At 46.3% G+C, this 22,927-nt stretch overlaps 1 protein-coding gene across 12 annotated transcripts in view; it reads left to right on the top strand.

The window, feature by feature from the left end:
• LOC109902980 (leucine-rich repeat-containing protein 7) overlaps positions 1-22,927 on the top strand; it is a 219,693-nt gene that overhangs the window by 174,370 nt on the left and 22,396 nt on the right. For 11 of the 12 annotated variants that reach the window (XR_004202371.1, XM_031786022.1, XM_031786023.1 and 8 more), the window contains 2 exons: positions 19,257-19,329; positions 20,320-20,337. Coding sequence is in view for 11 of the 12 variants with exons in the window: in XM_031786022.1 (XP_031641882.1) it covers positions 19,257-19,329; positions 20,320-20,337 (91 nt within the window). In the remaining variant the exon portion in view is untranslated. The remainder of the gene's footprint in view (positions 1-19,256; positions 19,330-20,319; positions 20,338-22,927) is intronic. The other variant, XM_031786020.1, reaches the window with a different exon arrangement.

The raw sequence follows: 22,927 nt of genomic DNA on the forward strand, positions 1-22,927 counted from the left end.
TAGATTGTCTCCTCTCTCTCCCCTCTGGAATAGTAGGGTCTCCTGGTTAGATTGTCTCCTCTCTCTCCCCTCTGGAACAATAGGATCTCATGGTTAGATTGTCTCTGCTCTCTCCCCTCTGGAACAATAGGATATCCTGGTTCAATGGTCTCCTCTCTCTCCCCTCTGCAACAATAGGATCTCCTGGTTAGATTGTCTCCTCTCTCTCCCCTCTGCAACAATAGGATCTCCAGGTTAGATTGTCTCCTCTCTCTCCCCTCTGCAACAATAGGATCTCCTGGTTAGATTGTCTCCTCTCTCTCCCCTCTGCAACAATAGGATCTCATGGTTAGATTGTCTCTGCTCTCTCCCCTCTGGAACAATAGGATATCCTGGTTCAATGGTCTCCTCTCTCTCCCCTCTGCAACAATAGGATCTCCTGGTTAGATTGTCTCCTCTCTCTCCCCTCTGCAACAATAGGATATCCTGGTTAGATTGTCTCTGCTCTCTCCCCTCTGGAACAATAGTATCTCCTGGTTAGATTGTCTCCTCTCTCTCCCCTCTGGAACAATAGTATCTCCTGGTTAGATTGTCTCTGCTCTCTCTCCTCTGCAACAATAGGATATCCTGGTTAGATTGTCTCTGCTCTCTCCCCTCTGTAACAATAGGATCTCCTGGTTAGATTGTCTCCTCTCTCTCCCCTCTGGAACAATAGTATCTCCTGGTTAGATTGTCTCTGCTCTCTCCCCTCTGGAACAATAGGATCTCCTGGTTAGATTGTCTCTGCTCTCTCCCCTCTGGAACAATAGGATCTCCTGGTTAGATTGTCTCTGCTCTCTCCCCTCTGGAACAATAGGATCTCTTGGTTAGATTGTCTCATCTCTCTCCCCTCTGCAACAATAGGATCTCCTGGTTAGATTGTCTCTGCTCTCTCCCCTCTGCAACAATATGATCTCCTGGTTAAATTGTATCCTCTCTGCAACAATAGGATCTCCTGGTTAGATGGTCTCCTCTCTCTCCCCTCTGCAACAATAGGATCTCCTGGTTATATTGTCTCTGTTCTCTCCCCTCTGCAACAATATGATCTCCTGGTTAAATTGTATCCTCTCTGCAACAATAGGATTTCCTGGTTAGATTGACTCCTCTCTCTCCCCTCTGGAACAATAAGATCTCCTGGTTAGATTGTCTCTGCTCTCTCCCCTCTGGAACAATAGGATCTCCTGGTTAGATTGTCTCCTCTCTCTCCCCTCTGGAATAGTAGGGTCTCCTGGTTAGATTGTCTCCTCTCTCTCCCCTCTGGAACAATAGGATCTCCTGGTTAGATTGTCTCTGCTCTCTCCCCTCTGCAACAATAGGATCTCTTGGTGAGATTGTCTCCTCTCTCTCCCCTCTGCAACAATATGATCTCCCGATTAGATTGTCTCCTCTCTCTCCCCTCTGTAACAATAGGATCTCCTTGTTAGATTGTCTCTGCTCTCTCCCCTCTGGAACAATAGGATCTCTTGGTTAGATTGTCTCCTCTCTCTCCCCTCTGCAACAATAGGATCTCCTGGTTAGATTGTCTCCTCTCTCTCCCCTCTGGAATAGTAGGGTCTCCTGGTTAGATTGTCTCCTCTCTCTCCCATCTGCAACAATAGGATCTCCAGGTTAGATTGTCTCCTCTCTCTCCCCTCTGCAACAATAGGATCTCCTGGTTAGATGGTCTCCTCTCTCTCCCCTCTGCAACAATAGGATCTCCTGGTTATATTGTCTCTGTTCTCTCCCCTCTGCAACAATTGAATCTCCTGCCTGGTTAGATTGTCTCTGCTCTCTCCCCTCTGCAACAATATGATCTCCTGGTTAAATTGTATCCTCTCTGCAACAATAGGATCTCCTGGTTAGATTGACTCCTCTCTCTCCCCTCTGGAACAATAGGATCTCCTGGTTAGATTGTCTCTGCTCTCTCCCCTCTGTAACAATATGATCTCCTGGTTAGATTGTCTCCTCTCTCTCCCCTCTGGAATAGTAGGGTCTCCTGGTTAGATTGTCTCCTCTCTCTCCCCTCTGGAACAATAGGATCTCCTGGTTAGATTGTCTCTGCTCTCTCCCCTCTGGAACAATAGGATCTCTTGGTTAGATTGTCTCCTCTCTCTCCCCTCTGCAACAATATGATCTCCCGGTTAGATTGTCTCCTCTCTCTCCCCTCTGTAACAATAGGATCTCCTTGTTAGATTGTCTCTGCTCTCTCCCCTCTGGAACAATAGGATCTCCTGGTTAGATTGTCTCTGCTCTCTCCCCTCTGGAACAATAGGGTCTCCTGGTTAGATTGTCTCTGCTCTCTCCCCTCTGGAATAGTAGGGTCTCCTGGTTAGATTGTCTCCTCTCTCTCCCCTCTGCAACAATAGGATCTCCAGGTTAGATTGTCTCCTCTCTCTCCCCTCTGCAACAATAGGATCTCCTGGTTAGATTGTCTCCTCTCTCTCCCCTCTGCAACAATAGGATCTCATGGTTAGATTGTCTCTGCTGTCTCCCCTCTGGAACAATAGGATCTCCTGGTTCAATGGTCTCCTCTCTCTCCCCTCTGCAACAATAGGATCTCCTGGTTAGATTGTCTCCTCTCTCTCCCCTCTGCAACAATAGGATATCCTGGTTAGATTGTCTCTGCTCTCTCCCCTCTGGAACAATAGTATCTCCTGGTTAGATTGTCTCCTCTCTCTCCCCTCTGGAACAATAGTATCTCCTGGTTAGATTGTCTCTGCTCTCTCTCCTCTGCAACAATAGGATCTCCTGGTTAGATTGTCTCTGCTCTCTCCCCTCTGTAACAATAGGATCTCCTGGTTAGATGGTCTCCTCTCTCTCCCCTCTGGAACAATAGTATCTCCTGGTTAGATTGTCTCTGCTCTCTCCCCTCTGGAACAATAGGATCTCCTGGTTAGATTGTCTCTGCTCTCTCCCCTCTGGAACAATAGGATCTCCTGGTTAGATTGTCTCCTCTCTCTCCCCTCTGGAACAATAGTATCTCCTGGTTAGATTGTCTCTGCTCTCTCCCCTCTGGAACAATAGGATCTCCTGGTTAGATTGTCTCTGCTCTCTCCCCTCTGGAACAATAGGATCTCTTGGTTAGATTGTCTCATCTCTCTCCCCTCTGCAACAATAGGATCTCCTGGTTAGATTGTCTCTGCTCTCTCCCCTCTGGAACAATAGGATCTCTTGGTTAGATTGTCTCCTCTCTCTCCCCTCTGCAACAATAGGATCTCCTGGTTAGATTGTCTCCTCTCTCTCCCCTCTGGAATAGTAGGGTCTCCTGGTTAGATTGTCTCCTCTCTCTCCCCTCTGCAACAATAGGATCTCCAGGTTAGATTGTCTCCTCTCTCTCCCCTCTGCAACAATAGGATCTCCTGGTTAGATTGTCTCCTCTCTCTCCCCTCTGCAACAATAGGATCTCATGGTTAGATTGTCTCTACTCTCTCCCCTCTGGAACAATAGGATCTCCTGGTTCAATGGTCTCCTCTCTCTCCCCTCTGCAACAATAGGATCTCCTGGTTAGATTGTCTCCTCTCTCTCCCCTCTGCAACAATAGGATATCCTGGTTAGATTGTCTCTGCTCTCTCTCCTCTGCAACAATAGGATCTCCTGGTTAGATTGTCTCTGCTCTCTCCCCTCTGTAACAATAGGATCTCCTGGTTAGATTGTCTCCTCTCTCTCCCCTCTGGAACAATAGTATCTCCTGGTTAGATTGTCTCTGCTCTCTCCCCTCTGGAACAATAGGATCTCCTGGTTAGATTGTCTCTGCTCTCTCCCCTCTGGAACAATAGGATCTCCTGGTTAGATTGTCTCCTCTATCTCCCCTCTGCAACAATAGGATCTCATGGTTAGATTGTCTCTGCTGTCTCCCCTCTGGAACAATAGGATCTCCTGGTTCAATGGTCTCCTCTCTCTCCCCTCTGCAACAATAGGATCTCCTGGTTAGATTGTCTCTGCTCTCTCCCCTCTGTAACAATAGGATCTCCTGGTTAGATTGTCTCCTCTCTCTCCCCTCTGGAACAATAGTATCTCCTGGTTAGATTGTCTCTGCTCTCTCCCCTCTGGAACAATAGGATCTCCTGGTTAGATTGTCTCTGCTCTCTCCCCTCTGGAACAATAGGATCTCCTGGTTAGATTGTCTCCTCTCTCTCCCCTCTGCAACAATAGGATCTCATGGTTAGATTGTCTCTGCTGTCTCCCCTCTGGAACAATAGGATCTCCTGGTTCAATGGTCTCCTCTCTCTCCCCTCTGCAACAATAGGATCTCCTGGTTAGATTGTCTCCTCTCTCTCCCCTCTGCAACAATAGGATATCCTGATTAGATTGTCTCTGCTCTCTCCCCTCTGGAACAATAGTATCTCCTGGTTAGATTGTCTCCTCTCTCTCCCCTCTGGAACAATAGTATCTCCTGGTTAGATTGTCTCTGCTCTCTCTCCTCTGCAACAATAGGATCTCCTGGTTAGATTGTCTCTGCTCTCTCCCCTCTGTAACAATAGGATCTCCTGGTTAGATGGTCTCCTCTCTCTCCCCTCTGGAACAATAGTATCTCCTGGTTAGATTGTCTCTGCTCTCTCCCCTCTGGAACAATAGGATCTCCTGGTTAGATTGTCTCTGCTCTCTCCCCTCTGGAACAATAGGATCTCCTGGTTAGATTGTCTCTGCTCTCTCCCCTCTGGAACAATAGGATCTCTTGGTTAGATTGTCTCATCTCTCTCCCCTCTGCAACAATAGGATCTCCTGGTTAGATTGTCTCTGCTCTCTCCCCTCTGGAACAATAGGATCTCTTGGTTAGATTGTCTCCTCTCTCTCCCCTCTGCAACAATAGGATCTCCTGGTTAGATTGTCTCCTCTCTCTCCCCTCTGGAATAGTAGGGTCTCCTGGTTAGATTGTCTCCTCTCTCTCCCCTCTGCAACAATAGGATCTCCAGGTTAGATTGTCTCCTCTCTCTCCCCTCTGCAACAATAGGATCTCCTGGTTAGATTGTCTCCTCTCTCTCCCCTCTGCAACAATAGGATCTCATGGTTAGATTGTCTCTACTCTCTCCCCTCTGGAACAATAGGATCTCCTGGTTCAATGGTCTCCTCTCTCTCCCCTCTGCAACAATAGGATCTCCTGGTTAGATTGTCTCCTCTCTCTCCCCTCTGCAACAATAGGATATCCTGGTTAGATTGTCTCTGCTCTCTCTCCTCTGCAACAATAGGATCTCCTGGTTAGATTGTCTCTGCTCTCTCCCCTCTGTAACAATAGGATCTCCTGGTTAGATTGTCTCCTCTCTCTCCCCTCTGGAACAATAGTATCTCCTGGTTAGATTGTCTCTGCTCTCTCCCCTCTGGAACAATAGGATCTCCTGGTTAGATTGTCTCTGCTCTCTCCCCTCTGGAACAATAGGATCTCCTGGTTAGATTGTCTCTGCTCTCTCCCCTCTGGAACAATAGGATCTCTTGGTTAGATTGTCTCATCTCTCTCCCCTCTGCAACAATAGGATCTCCTGGTTAGATTGTCTCTGCTCTCTCCCCTCTGCAACAATATGATCTCCTGGTTAAATTGTATCCTCTCTGCAACAATAGGATCTCCTGGTTAGATGGTCTCCTCTCTCTCCCCTCTGCAACAATAGGATCTCCTGGTTATATTGTCTCTGTTCTCTCCCCTCTGCAACAATTGAATCTCCTGCCTGGTTAGATAGTCTCTGCTCTCTCCCCTCTGCAACAATATGATCTCCTGGTTAAATTGTATCCTCTCTGCAACAATAGGATCTCCTGGTTAGATTGACTCCTCTCTCTCCCCTCTGGAACAATAGGATCTCCTGGTTAGATTGTTTCTGCTCTCTCCCCTCTGGAACAATAGGATCTCCTGGTTAGATTGTCTCCTCTCTCTCCCCTATGGAATAGTAGGGTCTCCTGGTTAGATTGTCTCCTCTCTCTCCCCTCTGGAACAATAGGATCTCCTGGTTAGATTGTCTCCTCTCTCTCCCCTCTGCAACAATAGGATCTCCTGGTTAGATTGTCTCTGCTCTCTCCCCCCTGCAACAATATGATCTCCTGGTTAAATTGTATCCTCTCTGCAACAATAGGATCTCCTGGTTAGATTGACTCCTCTCTCTCCCCTCTGGAACAATAGGATCTCCTGGTTAGATTGTTTCTGCTCTCTCCCCTCTGGAACAATAGGATCTCCTGGTTAGATTGTCTCCTCTCTCTCCCCTCTGGAATAGTAGGGTCTCCTGGTTAGATTGTCTCCTCTCTCTCCCCTCTGGAACAATAGGATCTCCTGGTTAGATTGTCTCCTCTCTCTCCCCTCTGGAACAATAGGATCTCCTGGTTAGATTGTCTCTGCTCTCTCCCCTCTGGAACAATAGGATCTCTTGGTTAGATTGTCTCCTCTCTCTCCCCTCTGCAACAATATGATCTCCCGGTTAGATTGTCTCCTCTCTCTCCCCTCTGTAACAATAGGATATCCTGGTTAGATTGTCTCTGCTCTCTCCCCTCTGGAACAATAGGATCTCCTGGTTAGATTGTCTCTGCTCTCTCCCCTCTGGAACAATAGGGTCTCCTGGTTAGATTGTCTCTGCTCTCTCCCCTCTGGAACAATAGGATCTCTTGGTTAGATTGTCTCCTCTCTCTCCCCTCTGCAACAATAGGATCTCCTGGTTAGATTGTCTCCTCTCTCTCCCCTCTGGAATAGTAGGGTCTCCTGGTTAGATTGTCTCCTCTCTCTCCCCTCTGCAACAATAGGATCTCCAGGTTAGATTGTCTCCTCTCTCTCCCCTCTGCAACAATAGGATCTCCTGGTTAGATTGTCTCCTCTCTCTCCCCTCTGCAACAATAGGATCTCCTGGTTAGATTGTCTCCTCTCTCTCCCCTCTGCAACAATAGGATCTCATGGTTAGATTGTCTCTGCTCTCTCCCCTCTGGAACAATAGGATCTCCTGGTTCAATGGTCTCCTCTCTCTCCCCTCTGCAACAATAGGATATCCTGGTTAGATTGTCTCCTCTCTCTCCCCTCTGCAACAATAGGATATCCTGGTTAGATTGTCTCTGCTCTCTCCCCTCTGTAACAATAGGATCTCCTGGTTAGATTGTCTCCTCTCTCTCCCCTCTGGAACAATAGTATCTCCTGGTTAGATTGTCTCTGCTCTCTCCCCTCTGGAACAATAGGATCTCCTGGTTAGATTGTCTCTGCTCTCTCCCCTCTGGAACAATAGGATCTCCTGGTTAGATTGTCTCTGCTCTCTCCCCTCTGGAACAATAGGATCTCTTGGTTAGATTGTCTCATCTCTCTCCCCTCTGCAACAATAGGATCTCCTGGTTAGATTGTCTCTGCTCTCTCCCCTCTGCAACAATATGATCTCCTGGTTAAATTGTATCCTCTCTGCAACAATAGGATCTCCTGGTTAGATTGTCTCCTCTCTCTCCCCTCTGGAATAGTAGGGTCTCCTGGTTAGATTGTCTCCTCTCTCTCCCCTCTGTAACAATAGGATCTCCTTGTTAGATTGTCTCTGCTCTCTCCCCTCTGGAACAATAGTATCTCCTGGTTAGATTGTCTCTGCTCTCTCCCCTCTGGAACAATAGGATCTCCTGGTTAGATTGTCTCTGCTCTCTCCCCTCTGGAACAATAGGATCTCCTGGTTAGATTGTCTCTGCTCTCTCCCCTCTGGAACAATAGGATCTCTTGGTTAGATTGTCTCCTCTCTCTCCCCTCTGCAACAATAGGATCTCCTGGTTAGATTGTCTCCTCTCTCTCCCCTCTGGAATAGTAGGGTCTCCTGGTTAGATTGTCTCCTCTCTCTCCCCTCTGCAACAATAGGATCTCCAGGTTAGATTGTCTCCTCTCTCTCCCCTCTGCAACAATAGGATCTCCTGGTTAGATTGTCTCCTCTCTCTCCCCTCTGCAACAATAGGATCTCCTGGTTAGATTGTCTCCTCTCTCTCCCCTCTGCAACAATAGGATCTCATGGTTAGATTGTCTCTGCTCTCTCCCCTCTGGAACAATAGGATCTCCTGGTTCAATGGTCTCCTCTCTCTCCCCTCTGCAACAATAGGATATCCTGGTTAGATTGTCTCCTCTCTCTCCCCTCTGCAACAATAGGATATCCTGGTTAGATTGTCTCTGCTCTCTCCCCTCTGTAACAATAGGATCTCCTGGTTAGATTGTCTCCTCTCTCTCCCCTCTGGAACAATAGTATCTCCTGGTTAGATTGTCTCTGCTCTCTCCCCTCTGGAACAATAGGATATCCTGGTTAGATTGTCTCTGCTCTCTCCCCTCTGGAACAATAGGATCTCCTGGTTAGATTGTCTCTGCTCTCTCCCCTCTGGAACAATAGGATCTCTTGGTTAGATTGTCTCATCTCTCTCCCCTCTGCAACAATAGGATCTCCTGGTTAGATTGTCTCTGCTCTCTCCCCTCTGCAACAATATGATCTCCTGGTTAAATTGTATCCTCTCTGCAACAATAGGATCTCCTTGTTAGATTGTCTCCTCTCTCTCCCCTCTGGAATAGTAGGGTCTCCTGGTTAGATTGTCTCCTCTCTCTCCCCTCTGTAACAATAGGATCTCCTTGTTAGATTGTCTCTGCTCTCTCCCCTCTGGAACAATAGGATCTCCTGGTTAGATTGTCTCTGCTCTCTCCCCTCTGGAACAATAGGATCTCCTGGTTAGATTGTCTCTGCTCTCTCCCCTCTGGAACAATAGGATCTCCTGGTTAGATTGTCTCTGCTCTCTCCCCTCTGGAACAATAGGATCTCTTGGTTAGATTGTCTCCTCTCTCTCCCCTCTGCAACAATAGGATCTCCTGGTTAGATTGTCTCCTCTCTCTCCCCTCTGGAATAGTAGGGTCTCCTGGTTAGATTGTCTCCTCTCTCTCCCCTCTGCAACAATAGGATCTCCAGGTTAGATTGTCTCCTCTCTCTCCCCTCTGCAACAATAGGATCTCCTGGTTAGATTGTCTCCTCTCTCTCCCCTCTGCAACAATAGGATCTCATGGTTAGATTGTCTCTGCTCTCTCCCCTCTGGAACAATAGGATCTCCTGGTTCAATGGTCTCCTCTCTCTCCCCTCTGCAACAATAGGATCTCCTGGTTAGATTGTCTCCTCTCTCTCCCCTCTGCAACAATAGGATATCCTGGTTAGATTGTCTCTGCTCTCTCCCCTCTGGAACAATAGTATCTCCTGGTTAGATTGTCTCCTCTCTCTCCCCTCTGGAACAATAGTATCTCCTGGTTAGATTGTCTCTGCTCTCTCTCCTCTGCAACAATAGGATCTCCTGGTTAGATTGTCTCTGCTCTCTCCCCTCTGTAACAATAGGATCTCCTGGTTAGATTGTCTCCTCTCTCTCCCCTCTGGAACAATAGTATCTCCTGGTTAGATTGTCTATGCTCTCTCCCCTCTGGAACAATAGGATCTCCTGGTTAGATTGTCTCTGCTCTCTCCCCTCTGGAACAATAGGATCTCCTGGTTAGATTGTCTCTGCTCTCTCCCCTCTGGAACAATAGGATCTCCTGGTTAGATGGTCTCCTCTCTCTCCCCTCTGCAACAATAGGATCTCCTGGTTATATTGTCTCTGTTCTCTCCCCTCTGCAACAATTGAATCTCCTGCCTGGTTAGATTGTCTCTGCTCTCTCCCCTCTGCAACAATATGATCTCCTGGTTAAATTGTATCCTCTCTGCAACAATAGGATCTCCTGGTTAGATTGACTCCTCTCTCTCCCCTCTGGAACAATAGGATATCCTGGTTAGATTGTCTCTGCTCTCTCCCCTCTGGAACAATAGGATCTCCTGGTTAGATTGTCTCCTCTCTCTCCCCTCTGGAATAGTAGGGTCTCCTGGTTAGATTGTCTCCTCTCTCTCCCCTCTGGAACAATAGGATCTCCTGGTTAGATTGTCTCCTCTCTCTCCCCTCTGCAACAATAGGATCTCCTGGTTAGATTGTCTCCTCTCTCTCCCCTCTGCAACAATAGGATCTCCTGGTTAGATTGTCTCCTCTCTCTCCCCTCTGCAACAATAGGATCTCATGGTTCGATTGTCTCTGCTCTCTCCCCTCTGGAACAATAGGATCTCCTGGTTCGATGGTCTCCTCTCTCTCCCCTCTGCAACAATAGGATCTCCTGGTTAGATTGTCTCCTCTCTCTCCCCTCTGCAACAATAGGATATCCTGGTTAGATTGTCTCTGCTCTCTCCCCTCTGCAACAATAGGATATCCTGGTTAGATTGTCTCTGCTCTCTCCCCTCTGGAACAATAATATCTCCTGGTTATATTGTCTCTGCTCTCTCCCCTCTGGAACAATAGGATCTCCTGGTTAGATTGTCTCTGCTCTCTCCCCTCTGGAACAATAGGATCTCCTGGTTAGATTGTCTCTGCTCTCTCCCCTCTGGAACAATAGGATCTCTTGGTTAGATTGTCTCATCTCTCTCCCCTCTGCAACAATAGGATCTCCTGGTTAGATTGTCTCTGCTCTCTCCCCTCTGCAACACTATGATCTCCTGGTTAAATTGTATCCTCTCTGCAACAATAGGATCTCCTGGTTAGATGGTCTCCTCTCTCTCCCCTCTGCAACAATAGGATCTCCTGGTTATATTGTCTCTGCTCTCTCCCCTCTGCAACAATTGAATCTCCTGCCTGGTTAGATTGTCTCTGCTCTCTCCCCTCTGCAACAATATGATCTCCTGGTTAAATTGTATCCTCTCTGCAACAATAGGATCTCCTGGTTAGATTGTCTCCTCTCTCTCCCCTCTGGAACAATAGGATCTCCTGGTTAGATTGTCTCTGCTCTCTCCCCTCTGGAACAATAGGATCTCCTGGTTAGATTGTCTCCTCTCTCTCCCCTCTGGAACAATTGAATCTCCTGCCTGGTTAGATTGTCTCTGCTCTCTCCCCTCTGCAACAATATGATCTCCTGGTTAAATTGTATCCTCTCTGCAACAATAGGATCTCCTGGTTAGATTGTCTCCTCTCTCTCCCCTCTGCAACAATAGGATCTCCTGGTTAGATTGTCTCTGCTCTCTCCCCTCTGGAACAATAGGATCTCCTGGTTAGATTGTCTCCTCTCTCTCCCCTCTGGAATAGTAGGGTCTCCTGGTTAGATTGTCTCCTCTCTCTCCCCTCTGGAACAATAGGATCTCCTGGTTAGATTGTCTCCTCTCTCTCCCCTCTGCAACAATAGGATCTCCTGGTTAGATTGTCTCCTCTCTCTCCCCTCTGCAACAATAGGATCTCCTGGTTAGATTGTCTCCTCTCTCTCCTCTCTGCAACAATAGGATCTCATGGTTAGATTGTCTCTGCTCTCTCCCCTCTGGAACAATAGGATCTCCTGGTTAGATTGTCTCCTCTCTCTCCCCTCTGGAACAATAATATCTCCTGGTTAGATTGTCTCTGCTCTCTCCCCTCTGGAACAATGGGATCTCCTGGTTAGATTGTCTCTGCTCTCTCCCCTCTGGAACAATAGGATCTCCTGGTTAGATTGTCTCTCCTCTCTCCACTCTGGAACAATAGGATCTCTTGGTTAGATTGTCTCATCTCTCTCCCCTCTGCAACAATAGGATCTCCTGGTTAGATTGTCTCTACTCTCTCCCCTCTGCAACAATATGATCTCCTGGTTAAATTGTATCTTCTCTGCAACAATAGGATCTCCTGGTTAGATTGTCTCTGCTCTCTCCCTTCTGTAACAATAGGATCTCCTGGTTATATTGTCTCCTCTCTCTCCCCTCTGGAACAATAATATCTCCTGGTTAGATTGTCTCTGCCCTCTCCCCTCTGGAACAATAGGATCTCCTGGTTAGATGGTCTCTTCTCTCTCCCCTCTGCAACAATAGGATCTCCTGGTTATATTGTCTCTGCTCTCTCCCCTCTGCAACAATTGAATCTCCTGGTTAGATTGTCTCTGCTCTCTCCCCTCTGCAACAATATGATCTCCTGGTTAAATTGTATCCTCTCTGCAACAATAGGATCTCCTGGTTAGATTTTCTCCTCTCCCTCCCCTCTGGAACAATAGGATCTCCTGGTTAGATTGTCTCTGCTCTCTCCCCTCTTGAACAATAGGATCTCCTGGTTAGATTGTCTCTGCTCTCTCCCCTCTGCAACAATAGGATCTCCTGGTTATATTGTCTCCTCTCTCTCCTCTCTGCAACAATAGGATCTCCTGGTTATATTGTCTCTGTTCTCTCCCCTCTGGAACAATACGATCTCCTGGTTAGATTGTCTCTGCTCTCTCCTCTCTGCAACAATAGGATCTCCTGGTTAGATTGTCTCCTCTCTCTCCCCTCTGCAACAATAGGATCTCCTGGTTAGATTGTCTCCTCTCTCTCCCCTCTGGAATAGTAGGGTCTCCTGGTTAGATTGTCTCCTCTCTCTCCCCTCTGCAACAATAGGATCTCCAGGTTAGATTGTCTCCTCTCTCTCCCCTCTGCAACAATAGGATCTCCTGGTTAGATTGTCTCCTCTCTCTCCCCTCTGCAACAATAGGATCTCCTGGTTAGATTGTCTCCTCTCTCTCCCCTCTGCAACAATAGGATCTCATGGTTAGATTGTCTCTGCTCTCTCCCCTCTGGAACAATAGGATCTCCTGGTTCAATGGTCTCCTCTCTCTCCCCTCTGCAACAATAGGATATCCTGGTTAGATTGTCTCCTCTCTCTCCCCTCTGCAACAATAGGATATCCTGGTTAGATTGTCTCTGCTCTCTCCCCTCTGTAACAATAGGATCTCCTGGTTAGATTGTCTCCTCTCTCTCCCCTCTGGAACAATAGTATCTCCTGGTTAGATTGTCTCTGCTCTCTCCCCTCTGGAACAATAGGATCTCCTGGTTAGATTGTCTCTGCTCTCTCCCCTCTGGAACAATAGGATCTCCTGGTTAGATTGTCTCTGCTCTCTCCCCTCTGGAACAATAGGATCTCTTGGTTAGATTGTCTCATCTCTCTCCCCTCTGCAACAATAGGATCTCCTGGTTAGATTGTCTCTGCTCTCTCCCCTCTGCAACAATATGATCTCCTGGTTAAATTGTATCCTCTCTGCAACAATAGGATCTCCTGGTTAGATTGTCTCCTCTCTCTCCCCTCTGGAATAGTAGGGTCTCCTGGTTAGATTGTCTCCTCTCTCTCCCCTCTGTAACAATAGGATCTCCTTGTTAGATTGTCTCTGCTCTCTCCCCTCTGGAACAATAGGGTCTCCTGGTTAGATTGTCTCTGCTCTTTCCCCTCTGGAACAATAGGATCTCTTGGTTAGATTGTCTCCTCTCTCTCCCCTCTGCAAAAATAGGATCTCCTGGTTAGATTGTCTCCTCTCTCTCCCCTCTGGAATAGTAGGGTATCCTGGTTAGATTGTCTCCTCTCTCTCCCCTCTGCAACAATAGGATCTCCATGTTAGATTGTCTCCTCTCTCTCCCCTCTGCAACAATAGGATCTCCTGGTTAGATTGTCTCCTCTCTCTCCCCTCTGCAACAATAGGATCTCATGGTTAGATTGTCTCTGCTCTCTCCCCTCTGGAACAATAGGATCTCCTGGTTCAATGGTCTCCTCTCTCTCCCCTCTGCAACAATAGGATCTCCTGGTTAGATTGTCTCCTCTCTCTCCCCTCTGCAACAATAGGATATCCTGGTTAGATTGTCTCTGCTCTCTCCCCTCTGGAACAATAGTATCTCCTGGTTAGATTGTCTCCTCTCTCTCCCCTCTGGAACAATAGTATCTCCTGGTTAGATTGTCTCTGCTCTCTCTCCTCTGCAACAATAGGATCTCCTGGTTAGATTGTCTCTGCTCTCTCCCCTCTGTAACAATAGGATCTCCTGGTTAGATTGTCTCCTCTCTCTCCCCTCTGGAACAATAGTATCTCCTGGTTAGATTGTCTCTGCTCTCTCCCCTCTGGAACAATAGGATCTCCTGGTTAGATTGTCTCTGCTCTCTCCCCTCTGGAACAATAGGATCTCCTGGTTAGATTGTCTCTGCTCTCTCCCCTCTGGAACAATAGGATCTCTTGGTTAGATTGTCTCCTCTCTCTCCCCTCTGCAACAATAGGATCTCCTGGTTAGATTGTCTCCTCTCTCTCCCCTCTGGAATAGTAGGGTCTCCTGGTTAGATTGTCTCCTCTCTCTCCCCTCTGCAACAATAGGATCTCCAGGTTAGATTGTCTCCTCTCTCTCCCCTCTGCAACAATAGGATCTCCTGGTTAGATTGTCTCCTCTCTCTCCCCTCTGCAACAATAGGATCTCATGGTTAGATTGTCTCTGCTCTCTCCCCTCTGGAACAATAGGATCTCCTGGTTCAATGGTCTCCTCTCTCTCCCCTCTGCAACAATAGGATCTCCTGGTTAGATTGTCTCCTCTCTCTCCCCTCTGCAACAATAGGATATCCTGGTTAGATTGTCTCTGCTCTCTCCCCTCTGGAACAATAGTATCTCCTGGTTAGATTGTCTCCTCTCTCTCCCCTCTGGAACAATAGTATCTCCTGGTTAGATTGTCTCTGCTCTCTCTCCTCTGCAACAATAGGATCTCCTGGTTAGATTGTCTCTGCTCTCTCCCCTCTGTAACAATAGGATCTCCTGGTTAGATTGTCTCCTCTCTCTCCCCTCTGGAACAATAGTATCTCCTGGTTAGATTGTCTCTGCTCTCTCCCCTCTGGAACAATAGGATCTCCTGGTTAGATTGTCTCTGCTCTCTCCCCTCTGGAACAATAGGATCTCCTGGTTAGATTGTCTCTGCTCTCTCCCCTCTGGAACAATAGGATCTCTTGGTTAGATTGTCTCATCTCTCTCCCCTCTGCAACAATAGGATCTCCTGGTTAGATTGTCTCTGCTCTCTCCCCTCTGCAACAATATGATCTCCTGGTTAAATTGTATCCTCTCTGCAACAATAGGATCTCCTGGTTAGATGGTCTCCTCTCTCTCCCCTCTGCAACAATAGGATCTCCTGGTTATATTGTCTCTGTTCTCTCCCCTCTGCAACAATTGAATCTCCTGCCTGGTTAGATTGTCTCTGCTCTCTCCCCTCTGCAACAATATGATCTCCTGGTTAAATTGTATCCTCTCTGCAACAATAGGATCTCCTGGTTAGATTGACTCCTCTCTCTCCCCTCTGGAACAATAGGATCTCCTGGTTAGATTGTCTCTGCTCTCTCCCCTCTGGAACAATAGGATCTCTTGGTTAGATTGTCTCCTCTCTCTCCCCTCTGCAACAATAGGATCTCCTGGTTAGATTGTCTCCTCCCCCCCCCTCTGGAATAGTAGGGTCTCCTGGTTAGATTGTCTCCTCTCTCTCCCCTCTGCAACAATAGGATCTCCAGGTTAGATTGTCTCCTCTCTCTCCCCTCTGCAACAATAGGATCTCCTGGTTAGATTGTCTCCTCTCTCTCCCCTCTGCAACAATAGGATCTCATGGTTAGATTGTCTCTGCTCTCTCCCCTCTGGAACAATAGGATCTCCTGGTTCAATGGTCTCCTCTCTCTCCCCTCTGCAACAATAGGATCTCCTGGTTAGATTGTCTCCTCTCTCTCCCCTCTGCAACAATAGGATATCCTGGTTAGATTGTCTCTGCTCTCTCCCCTCTGGAACAATAGTATCTCCTGGTTAGATTGTCTCCTCTCTCTCCCCTCTGGAACAATAGTATCTCCTGGTTAGATTGTCTCTGCTCTCTCTCCTCTGCAACAATAGGATCTCCTGGTTAGATTGTCTCTGCTCTCTCCCCTCTGTAACAATAGGATCTCCTGGTTAGATTGTCTCCTCTCTCTCCCCTCTGGAACAATAGTATCTCCTGGTTAGATTGTCTCTGCTCTCTCCCCTCTGGAACAATAGGATCTCCTGGTTAGATTGTCTCTGCTCTCTCCCCTCTGGAACAATAGGATCTCCTGGTTAGATTGTCTCTGCTCTCTCCCCTCTGGAACAATAGGATCTCTTGGTTAGATTGTCTCATCTCTCTCCCCTCTGCAACAATAGGATCTCCTGGTTAGATTGTCTCTGCTCTCTCCCCTCTGCAACAATATGATCTCCTGGTTAAATTGTATCCTCTCTGCAACAATAGGATCTCCTGGTTAGATGGTCTCCTCTCTCTCCCCTCTGCAACAATAGGATCTCCTGGTTATATTGTCTCTGTTCTCTCCCCTCTGCAACAATTGAATCTCCTGCCTGGTTAGATTGTCTCTGCTCTCTCCCCTCTGCAACAATATGATCTCCTGGTTAAATTGTATCCTCTCTGCAACAATAGGATCTCCTGGTTAGATTGTCTCCTCTCTCTCCCCTCTGGAATAGTAGGGTCTCCTGGTTAGATTGTCTCCTCTCTCTCCCCTCTGGAACAATAGGATCTCCTGGTTAGATTGTCTCCTCTCTCTCCCCTCTGCAACAATAGGATCTCCTGGTTAGATTGTCTCCTCTCTCTCCCCTCTGCAACAATAGGATCTCCTGGTTAGATTGTCTCCTCTCTCTCCCCTCTGCAACAATAGGATCTCATGGTTAGATTGTCTCTGCTCTCTCCCCTCTGGAACAATAGGATCTCCTGGTTCGATGGTCTCCTCTCTCTCCCCTCTGCAACAATAGGATCTCCTGGTTAGATTGTCTCCTCTCTCTCCCCTCTGCAACAATAGGATATCCTGGTTAGATTGTCTCTGCTCTCTCCCTTCTGCAACAATAGGATATCCTGGTTAGATTGTCTCTGCTCTCTCCCCTCTGGAACAATAATATCTCCTGGTTATATTGTCTCTGCTCTCTCCGCTCTGGAACAATAGGATCTCCTGGTTAGATTGTCTCTGCTCTCTCCCCTCTGGAACAATAGGATCTCCTGGTTAGATTGTCTCTGCTCTCTCCCCTCTGGAACAATAGGATCTCTTGGTTAGATTGTCTCATCTCTCTCCCCTCTGCAACAATAGGATCTCCTGGTTAGATTGTCTCTGCTCTCTCCCCTCTGCAACACTATGATCTCCTGGTTAAATTGTATCCTCTCTGCAACAATAGGATCTCCTGGTTAGATGGTCTCCTCTCTCTCCCCTCTGCAACAATAGGATCTCCTGGTTATATTGTCTCTGCTCTCTCCCCTCTGCAACAATTGAATCTCCTGCCTGGTTAGATTGTCTCTGCTCTCTCCCCTCTGCAACAATATGATCTCCTGGTTAAATTGTATCCTCTCTGCAATAATAGGATCTCCTATTTAGATTGTCTCCTCTCTCTCCCCTCTGGAACAATAGGATCTCCTGGTTAGATTGTCTCTGCTCTCTCCCCTCTGGAACAATAGGATCTCCTGGTTAGATTGTCTCCTCTCTCTCCCCTCTGGAACAATTGAATCTCCTGCCTGGTTAGATTGTCTCTGCTCTCTCCCCTCTGCAACAATATGATCTCCTGGTTAAATTGTATCCTCTCTGCAACAATAGGATCTCCTGGTTAGATTGTCTCCTCTCTCTCCCCTCTGCAACAATAGGATCTCCTGGTTAGATTGTCTCTGCTCTCTCCCCTCTGGAACAATAGGATCTCCTGGTTAGATTGTCTCCTCTCTCTCCCCTCTGGAATAGTAGGGTCTCCTGGTTAGATTGTCTCCTCTCTCTCCCCTCTGGAACAATAGGATCTCCTGGTTAGATTGTCTCCTCTCTCTCCCCTCTGCAACAATAGGATCTCCTGGTTAGATTGTCTCCTCTCTCTCCCCTCTGCAACAATAGGATCTCCTGGTTAGATTGTCTCCTCTCTCTCCTCTCTGCAACAATAGGATCTCATGGTTAGATTGTCTCTGCTCTCTCCCCTCTGGAACAATAGGATCTCCTGGTTAGATTGTCTCCTCTCTCTCCCCTCTGGAACAATAATATCTCCTGGTTAGATTGTCTCTGCTCTCTCCCCTCTGGAACAATGGGATCTCCTGGTTAGATTGTCTCTGCTCTCTCCCCTCTGGAACAATAGGATCTCCTGGTTAGATTGTCTCTCCTCTCTCCCCTCTGGAACAATAGGATCTCTTGGTTAGATTGTCTCATCTCTCTCCCCTCTGCAACAATATGATCTCCTGGTTAAATTGTATCTTCTCTGCAACAATAGGATCTCCTGGTTAGATTGTCTCTGCTCTCTCCCCTCTGTAACAATAGGATCTCCTGGTTATATTGTCTCCTCTCTCTCCCCTCTGGAACAATAATATCTCCTGGTTAGATTGTCTCTGCCCTCTCCCCTCTGGAACAATAGGATCTCCTGGTTAGATGGTCTCTTCTCTCTCCCCTCTGCAACAATAGGATCTCCTGGTTATATTGTCTCTGCTCTCTCCCCTCTGCAACAATTGAATCTCCTGGTTAGATTGTCTCTGCTCTCTCCCCTCTGCAACAATATGATCTCCTGGTTAAATTGTATCCTCTCTGCAACAATAGGATCTCCTGGTTAGATTTTCTCCTCTCCCTCCCCTCTGGAACAATAGGATCTCCTGGTTAGATTGTCTCTGCTCTCTCCCCTCTTGAACAATAGGATCTCCTGGTTAGATTGTCTATGCTCTCTCCCCTCTGCAACAATAGGATCTCCTGGTTATATTGTCTTCTCTCTCTCCTCTCTGCAACAATAGGATCTCCTGGTTATATTGTCTCTGTTCTCTCCCCTCTGGAACAATACGATCTCCTGGTTAGATTGTCTCTGCTCTCTCCTCTCTGCAACAATAGGATCTCCTGGTTAGTTTGTCTCTGCTCTCTCCCCTCTGGAACAGTAGGGTCTCCTGGTTATATTGTCTCTGCTCTCTCCCCTCTGGAACAATAGATTCTCCTGGTTAGATTGTCTCCTCTCTCTCCCCTCTGCAACAATAGGATATCCTGGTTAGATTGTTTCCTCTCTCTCCCATCTGCAACAATAGGATCTCCTGGTTAGATTGTCTCCTCTCTCTCGCCTCTGGAACAATAGGATCTCCTGGTTAGAAAGAAAAAGGATCAACAAATGATGATTAGGAGATAAGGTGGGGAGAGGATGATTAATTTTGTAATGACTGCATTCATCTTGGCGGCTCCTCTTGGAGGTTGTTATCTGAGAGCGCAAATCCCTGAGTTGGATTGCCATTATCAATCATATGCGTCATTAAAATGCCATTCCTATTTGGAGAGAAAAGTGTTTGAATCCTCAAATTTAATTTGCACAATCTATTAAGTAATTTTGTACTTAATAAGTTTGTCAATAATTTCCTGGCTGTAGATGAATCAACCGGTAAGAGGATTATATAGACAATGGGTTTGAAAAATTCCTTTTAACCGTGTTCTTCTCTTTTGACTTTGCTTCTCATAGTGTATTTGTTCCTTTTTTTAAAGAATCAATGACATAACATCAAATGAATAGTGAAACTAGAGTTATGTCTTTGTCTCCATTGTAGGAATGTTGAAGAAGCTCACAACACTAAAAGTGGATGACAACCAGCTCACCTCACTGCCTAACACCATTGGAAGGTCAGTACTTTCACTTCTCAAATTGCAAACCCTGAACTTCCCAAATGACATTTTTTGAAAGGATGTGGCCAAAAGCTAAACTAAATTCCAAGTCTTGTTTATTAATGCATATCTATCATTGAACTGAATGTTAGTCCGTTTTAGGGCATCTATTGCATAACCAAATTAAAAGCCTTCAGAGACAGATTTTGATGGTAAATTCAGTTGACACATTGCATCTTAATCTTAGCTCGTCTTCTATGCCAGTGGTTTGTTGCTGTAGTCAACACGGCCTGTGGATAGAAGGGGTCTGAAACTCTGCTGTCTCACTCTGGCACCTTCTCCTTGATGCTGCTTCTCACCTCACATCGACTAACGCTGATTTGCTCCATCACTGTTCACACCAAGTACAGAGTGATGTAGAACATTGTGTCTCAGTTGGCGGCACTGAGAGAGGGAGGGAGGGAGGGAGGGAGGGAGGGAGGGAGGGAGGGAGGGAGGGAGGGAGGGAGGGAGGGAGGGAGGGAGGGAGGGAGGGAGGGAGGGAGGGAGGGAGGGAGGGATACATTTTGGGGGTGTGCCATTCATTTGTTGTGCAATATTTAAAATGGAGGCTGTCTTAGTGGACTTGACTCTGATGTAAAAAAAATAAAAAAAAACACTTCCCAAGCTTCATCTGCTTGTATTGTAACCTCAAACTCAAACACAATAGCCAGCCAAGTTGATTTGCTTGTTTTATATATACTATATCAGTTTAATCTGTAAACTAGAATGAGTCAGAGGCAATTCTGGGGGTCAAGTCTGAAGACGCCCAGTTACTGGGATGTAATAAGTCAGGGTCACCACCTTACAGCTCATCATGTCATGTTCATCCTTACCGTGCCCTGCCTCCCCCACTGCTGCTCCCCAAGCCTGTGATACTGTTTCCTGTACACCTTTTTTTCTTGGTTTGTCATTGGTCGGTTTTGTGTGTTGTGGTTATTTCACATGCATCTAAAATGGGCCACTTAGTGGACGCGCCAAAATAGGGTAAGTAGACTGTAAATCCCTGTCTCCTGTACGCGTTCCTCCTCGCCACAGCATGTTTATTCAGGCAAGTGCTCACCTTAATGTCCCCTGTCTGTATGTTCCGGCCAGGGAAGCAGCTCTAGTAAAAGGCCTGCATATGGGAGGCCAGCTGGGCCAGCCTGTTCAGACAAATGTTGAGCTAATGACTCTGCTGTGTGTATAATAAATAAATACAATTGTAAATGGTGATTGGCCCAAATGCTGATTGACTTAAAGCTGTGGTATGACACAAAATTAACTGTTTACTGTTCTAATAACGTTGATAAGCAGCAATAAGTTACCTCGGGGGTTTGTGGTATATAGCCAATATACCACAGCCAAGGGCTGTATCCAGGCACTTCACATTATATCGTGCTTAAGAACAGCCCTTAGCTGTGGTATATTGACCATATATCACACCCCCTCAGGCCTTATTGCTTAAATGAAGTCTTTCCAGTTTGGGGAGGCAGCTCTTTCCCTCATCCTATCCTGTTCATATACAATGACATTTTACACTAAACGCTCTGTTGGAGTTTGAATTTAAAAACTGGACAGTTGTTGTTGTTTTTGCTCACGTTGTCCTTTCAAATCTGACAAAGAGGCAAGGGCATTTGACTCAATAAACACTGTGGCTTTAGAGTTTAAGGTATAATATAAGATATAGAGTTAAGTTTGTCATTCATGAAGTTCAGTATTTAATATTCCCGATTTTGGTAAAAAGCATTCTGTTGATTATAATCTGATTGAAAAGAGATACTGGCACCACCAGATAGTGAGTATTCATTTTCATTTTCACTCATGGAATTAATAAAGTTGAATAAATGTTGTGGTTTGTCTGTAAAAATCTCTCATTCTATCAAGTCATGGTATTGAATATTGCCATGATCCTCATGAATCCATTTGATTCAGGATTTCACCTTTCTGTAGTCTGTACATGTCTTAGATGGATCTACTCTTATAAGGAACACAATTATGATTTGTTTCCATTAATGTCTCTACACCAAGGAGGGATCAGTAATCTGAGACTGTATCTGTCAACAACAAATACAGTCAATAACAAATAATGCAACCTGCTGCTGAAATGAATCTGCCTGTGGCTTGAGTGAAATAATGCTTGTATCATTATGATACAGTTGAAGTCGGAGGTTTACATACACCTTAGCCAATTACATTTAAACTCAGTTTTTCACAATTCCTGACATTTAATCCTAGTAAAAAATTCCCTGTCTTAGGTCAGTTAGGATCACCACTTTATTTTAAGAATGTGAAATGTCAGAGAAATAGTAGAGAGAATGATTTATTTCAGCTTTTCATTCTTTCATCACAATCCCAGTGGGTCAGAAGTTTACATACACTCAATTAGTATTTGGTAGCATTGCCGTTAAATTGTTTAATTTGGGTCAAACGTTTCGGGTAGCCTTCCACAAGCTTCCCACAATAAGTTGGGTGAATTTTGGCCCATTCCTCCTGACAGAGCTTGTGTAACTGAGTCAGGTTTGTAGGCCTCCTTGCTCGCACACGCTTTTTCAGTTCAGCCTTCAAATTTTCTATGGGATTGAGGTCAGGGCTTTGTGGTGGCCACTCCAATACCTTGACTTTGTTGTCCTTAAGCCATTTTGCCACAACTTTGGAAGTATGCTTGGGGTCATTGTCCATTTGGAAGACCCATTTGTGACCAAGCTTTAACTTCCTGACTGATGTCTTGAGATGTTGCTTCAATATATCCACATAATTTTCTTTCCTCATGATGCCATCTATTTTGTGAAGTGCACCAGTCCCTCCTGCAGCAAAGCACTCCCACAACATGATGCTGCCACCCCCATGTGTCACGATTGAGATGGGGTTCTTCAGCTTGCTAGCCTCCCCCTTTTTCCTCCAAACGATGGTCATTATGGCCAAACAGTTATATCTTTGTTTCATCAGACCAGAGGACATTTCTCCAAAAAGTACAGTCTTTGTTCCCATGTGCAGTTGCAAACCGTAGTCTGTTTTTGTATGGCAGTTTTGGAGCAGTGGCTTCTTCCTTGCTGAACGGCCTTTCAGGTTATGTCAATATAGGACTCGTTTTACAGTGGATATAGATACTTTTGTACCTGTTTCCTACAGCATCTTCGCAAGGTCCTTTGCTGTTGTTCTGGGATTGATTTTCACTTTTCGCACCAAAGTACGATCATCTCTAGGAGACAGAACGCGTCTCCTTCCTGAGCGATATGATGGCTGCGTGGTCCCATGGTGTTTATACTTGCGTACTATTGTTTGTCCAGATGAACGTTGTACCTTCAGACATTTGGAAATTGCTTCCAAGGATGAACCAGACTTGTGGTCTACAATATTTTCTGAGGTATTGGCTGATTTCTTTTGATTTTCCCATGATGTCAAGCAAAGAGGCACTGAGTTTGAAGGTAGGCCTTGAAATACATCCACAGGTACACCTCCAATTGACTCAAATTATGTCAATTTGCATATTAGAAGCTTCTAAAGCCATGACATAATTTTGGGGAATTTTCCAAGCTGTTTAAAGGCACAGTCAACTTAGTGTATGTAAACTTCTGACCCACTGGAATTGTGATAC

The sequence above is a fragment of the Oncorhynchus kisutch genome, linkage group LG13 (genome assembly GCF_002021735.2).
Source record: "Oncorhynchus kisutch isolate 150728-3 linkage group LG13, Okis_V2, whole genome shotgun sequence".
Classification (NCBI taxonomy): domain Eukaryota; kingdom Metazoa; phylum Chordata; class Actinopteri; order Salmoniformes; family Salmonidae; genus Oncorhynchus; species Oncorhynchus kisutch.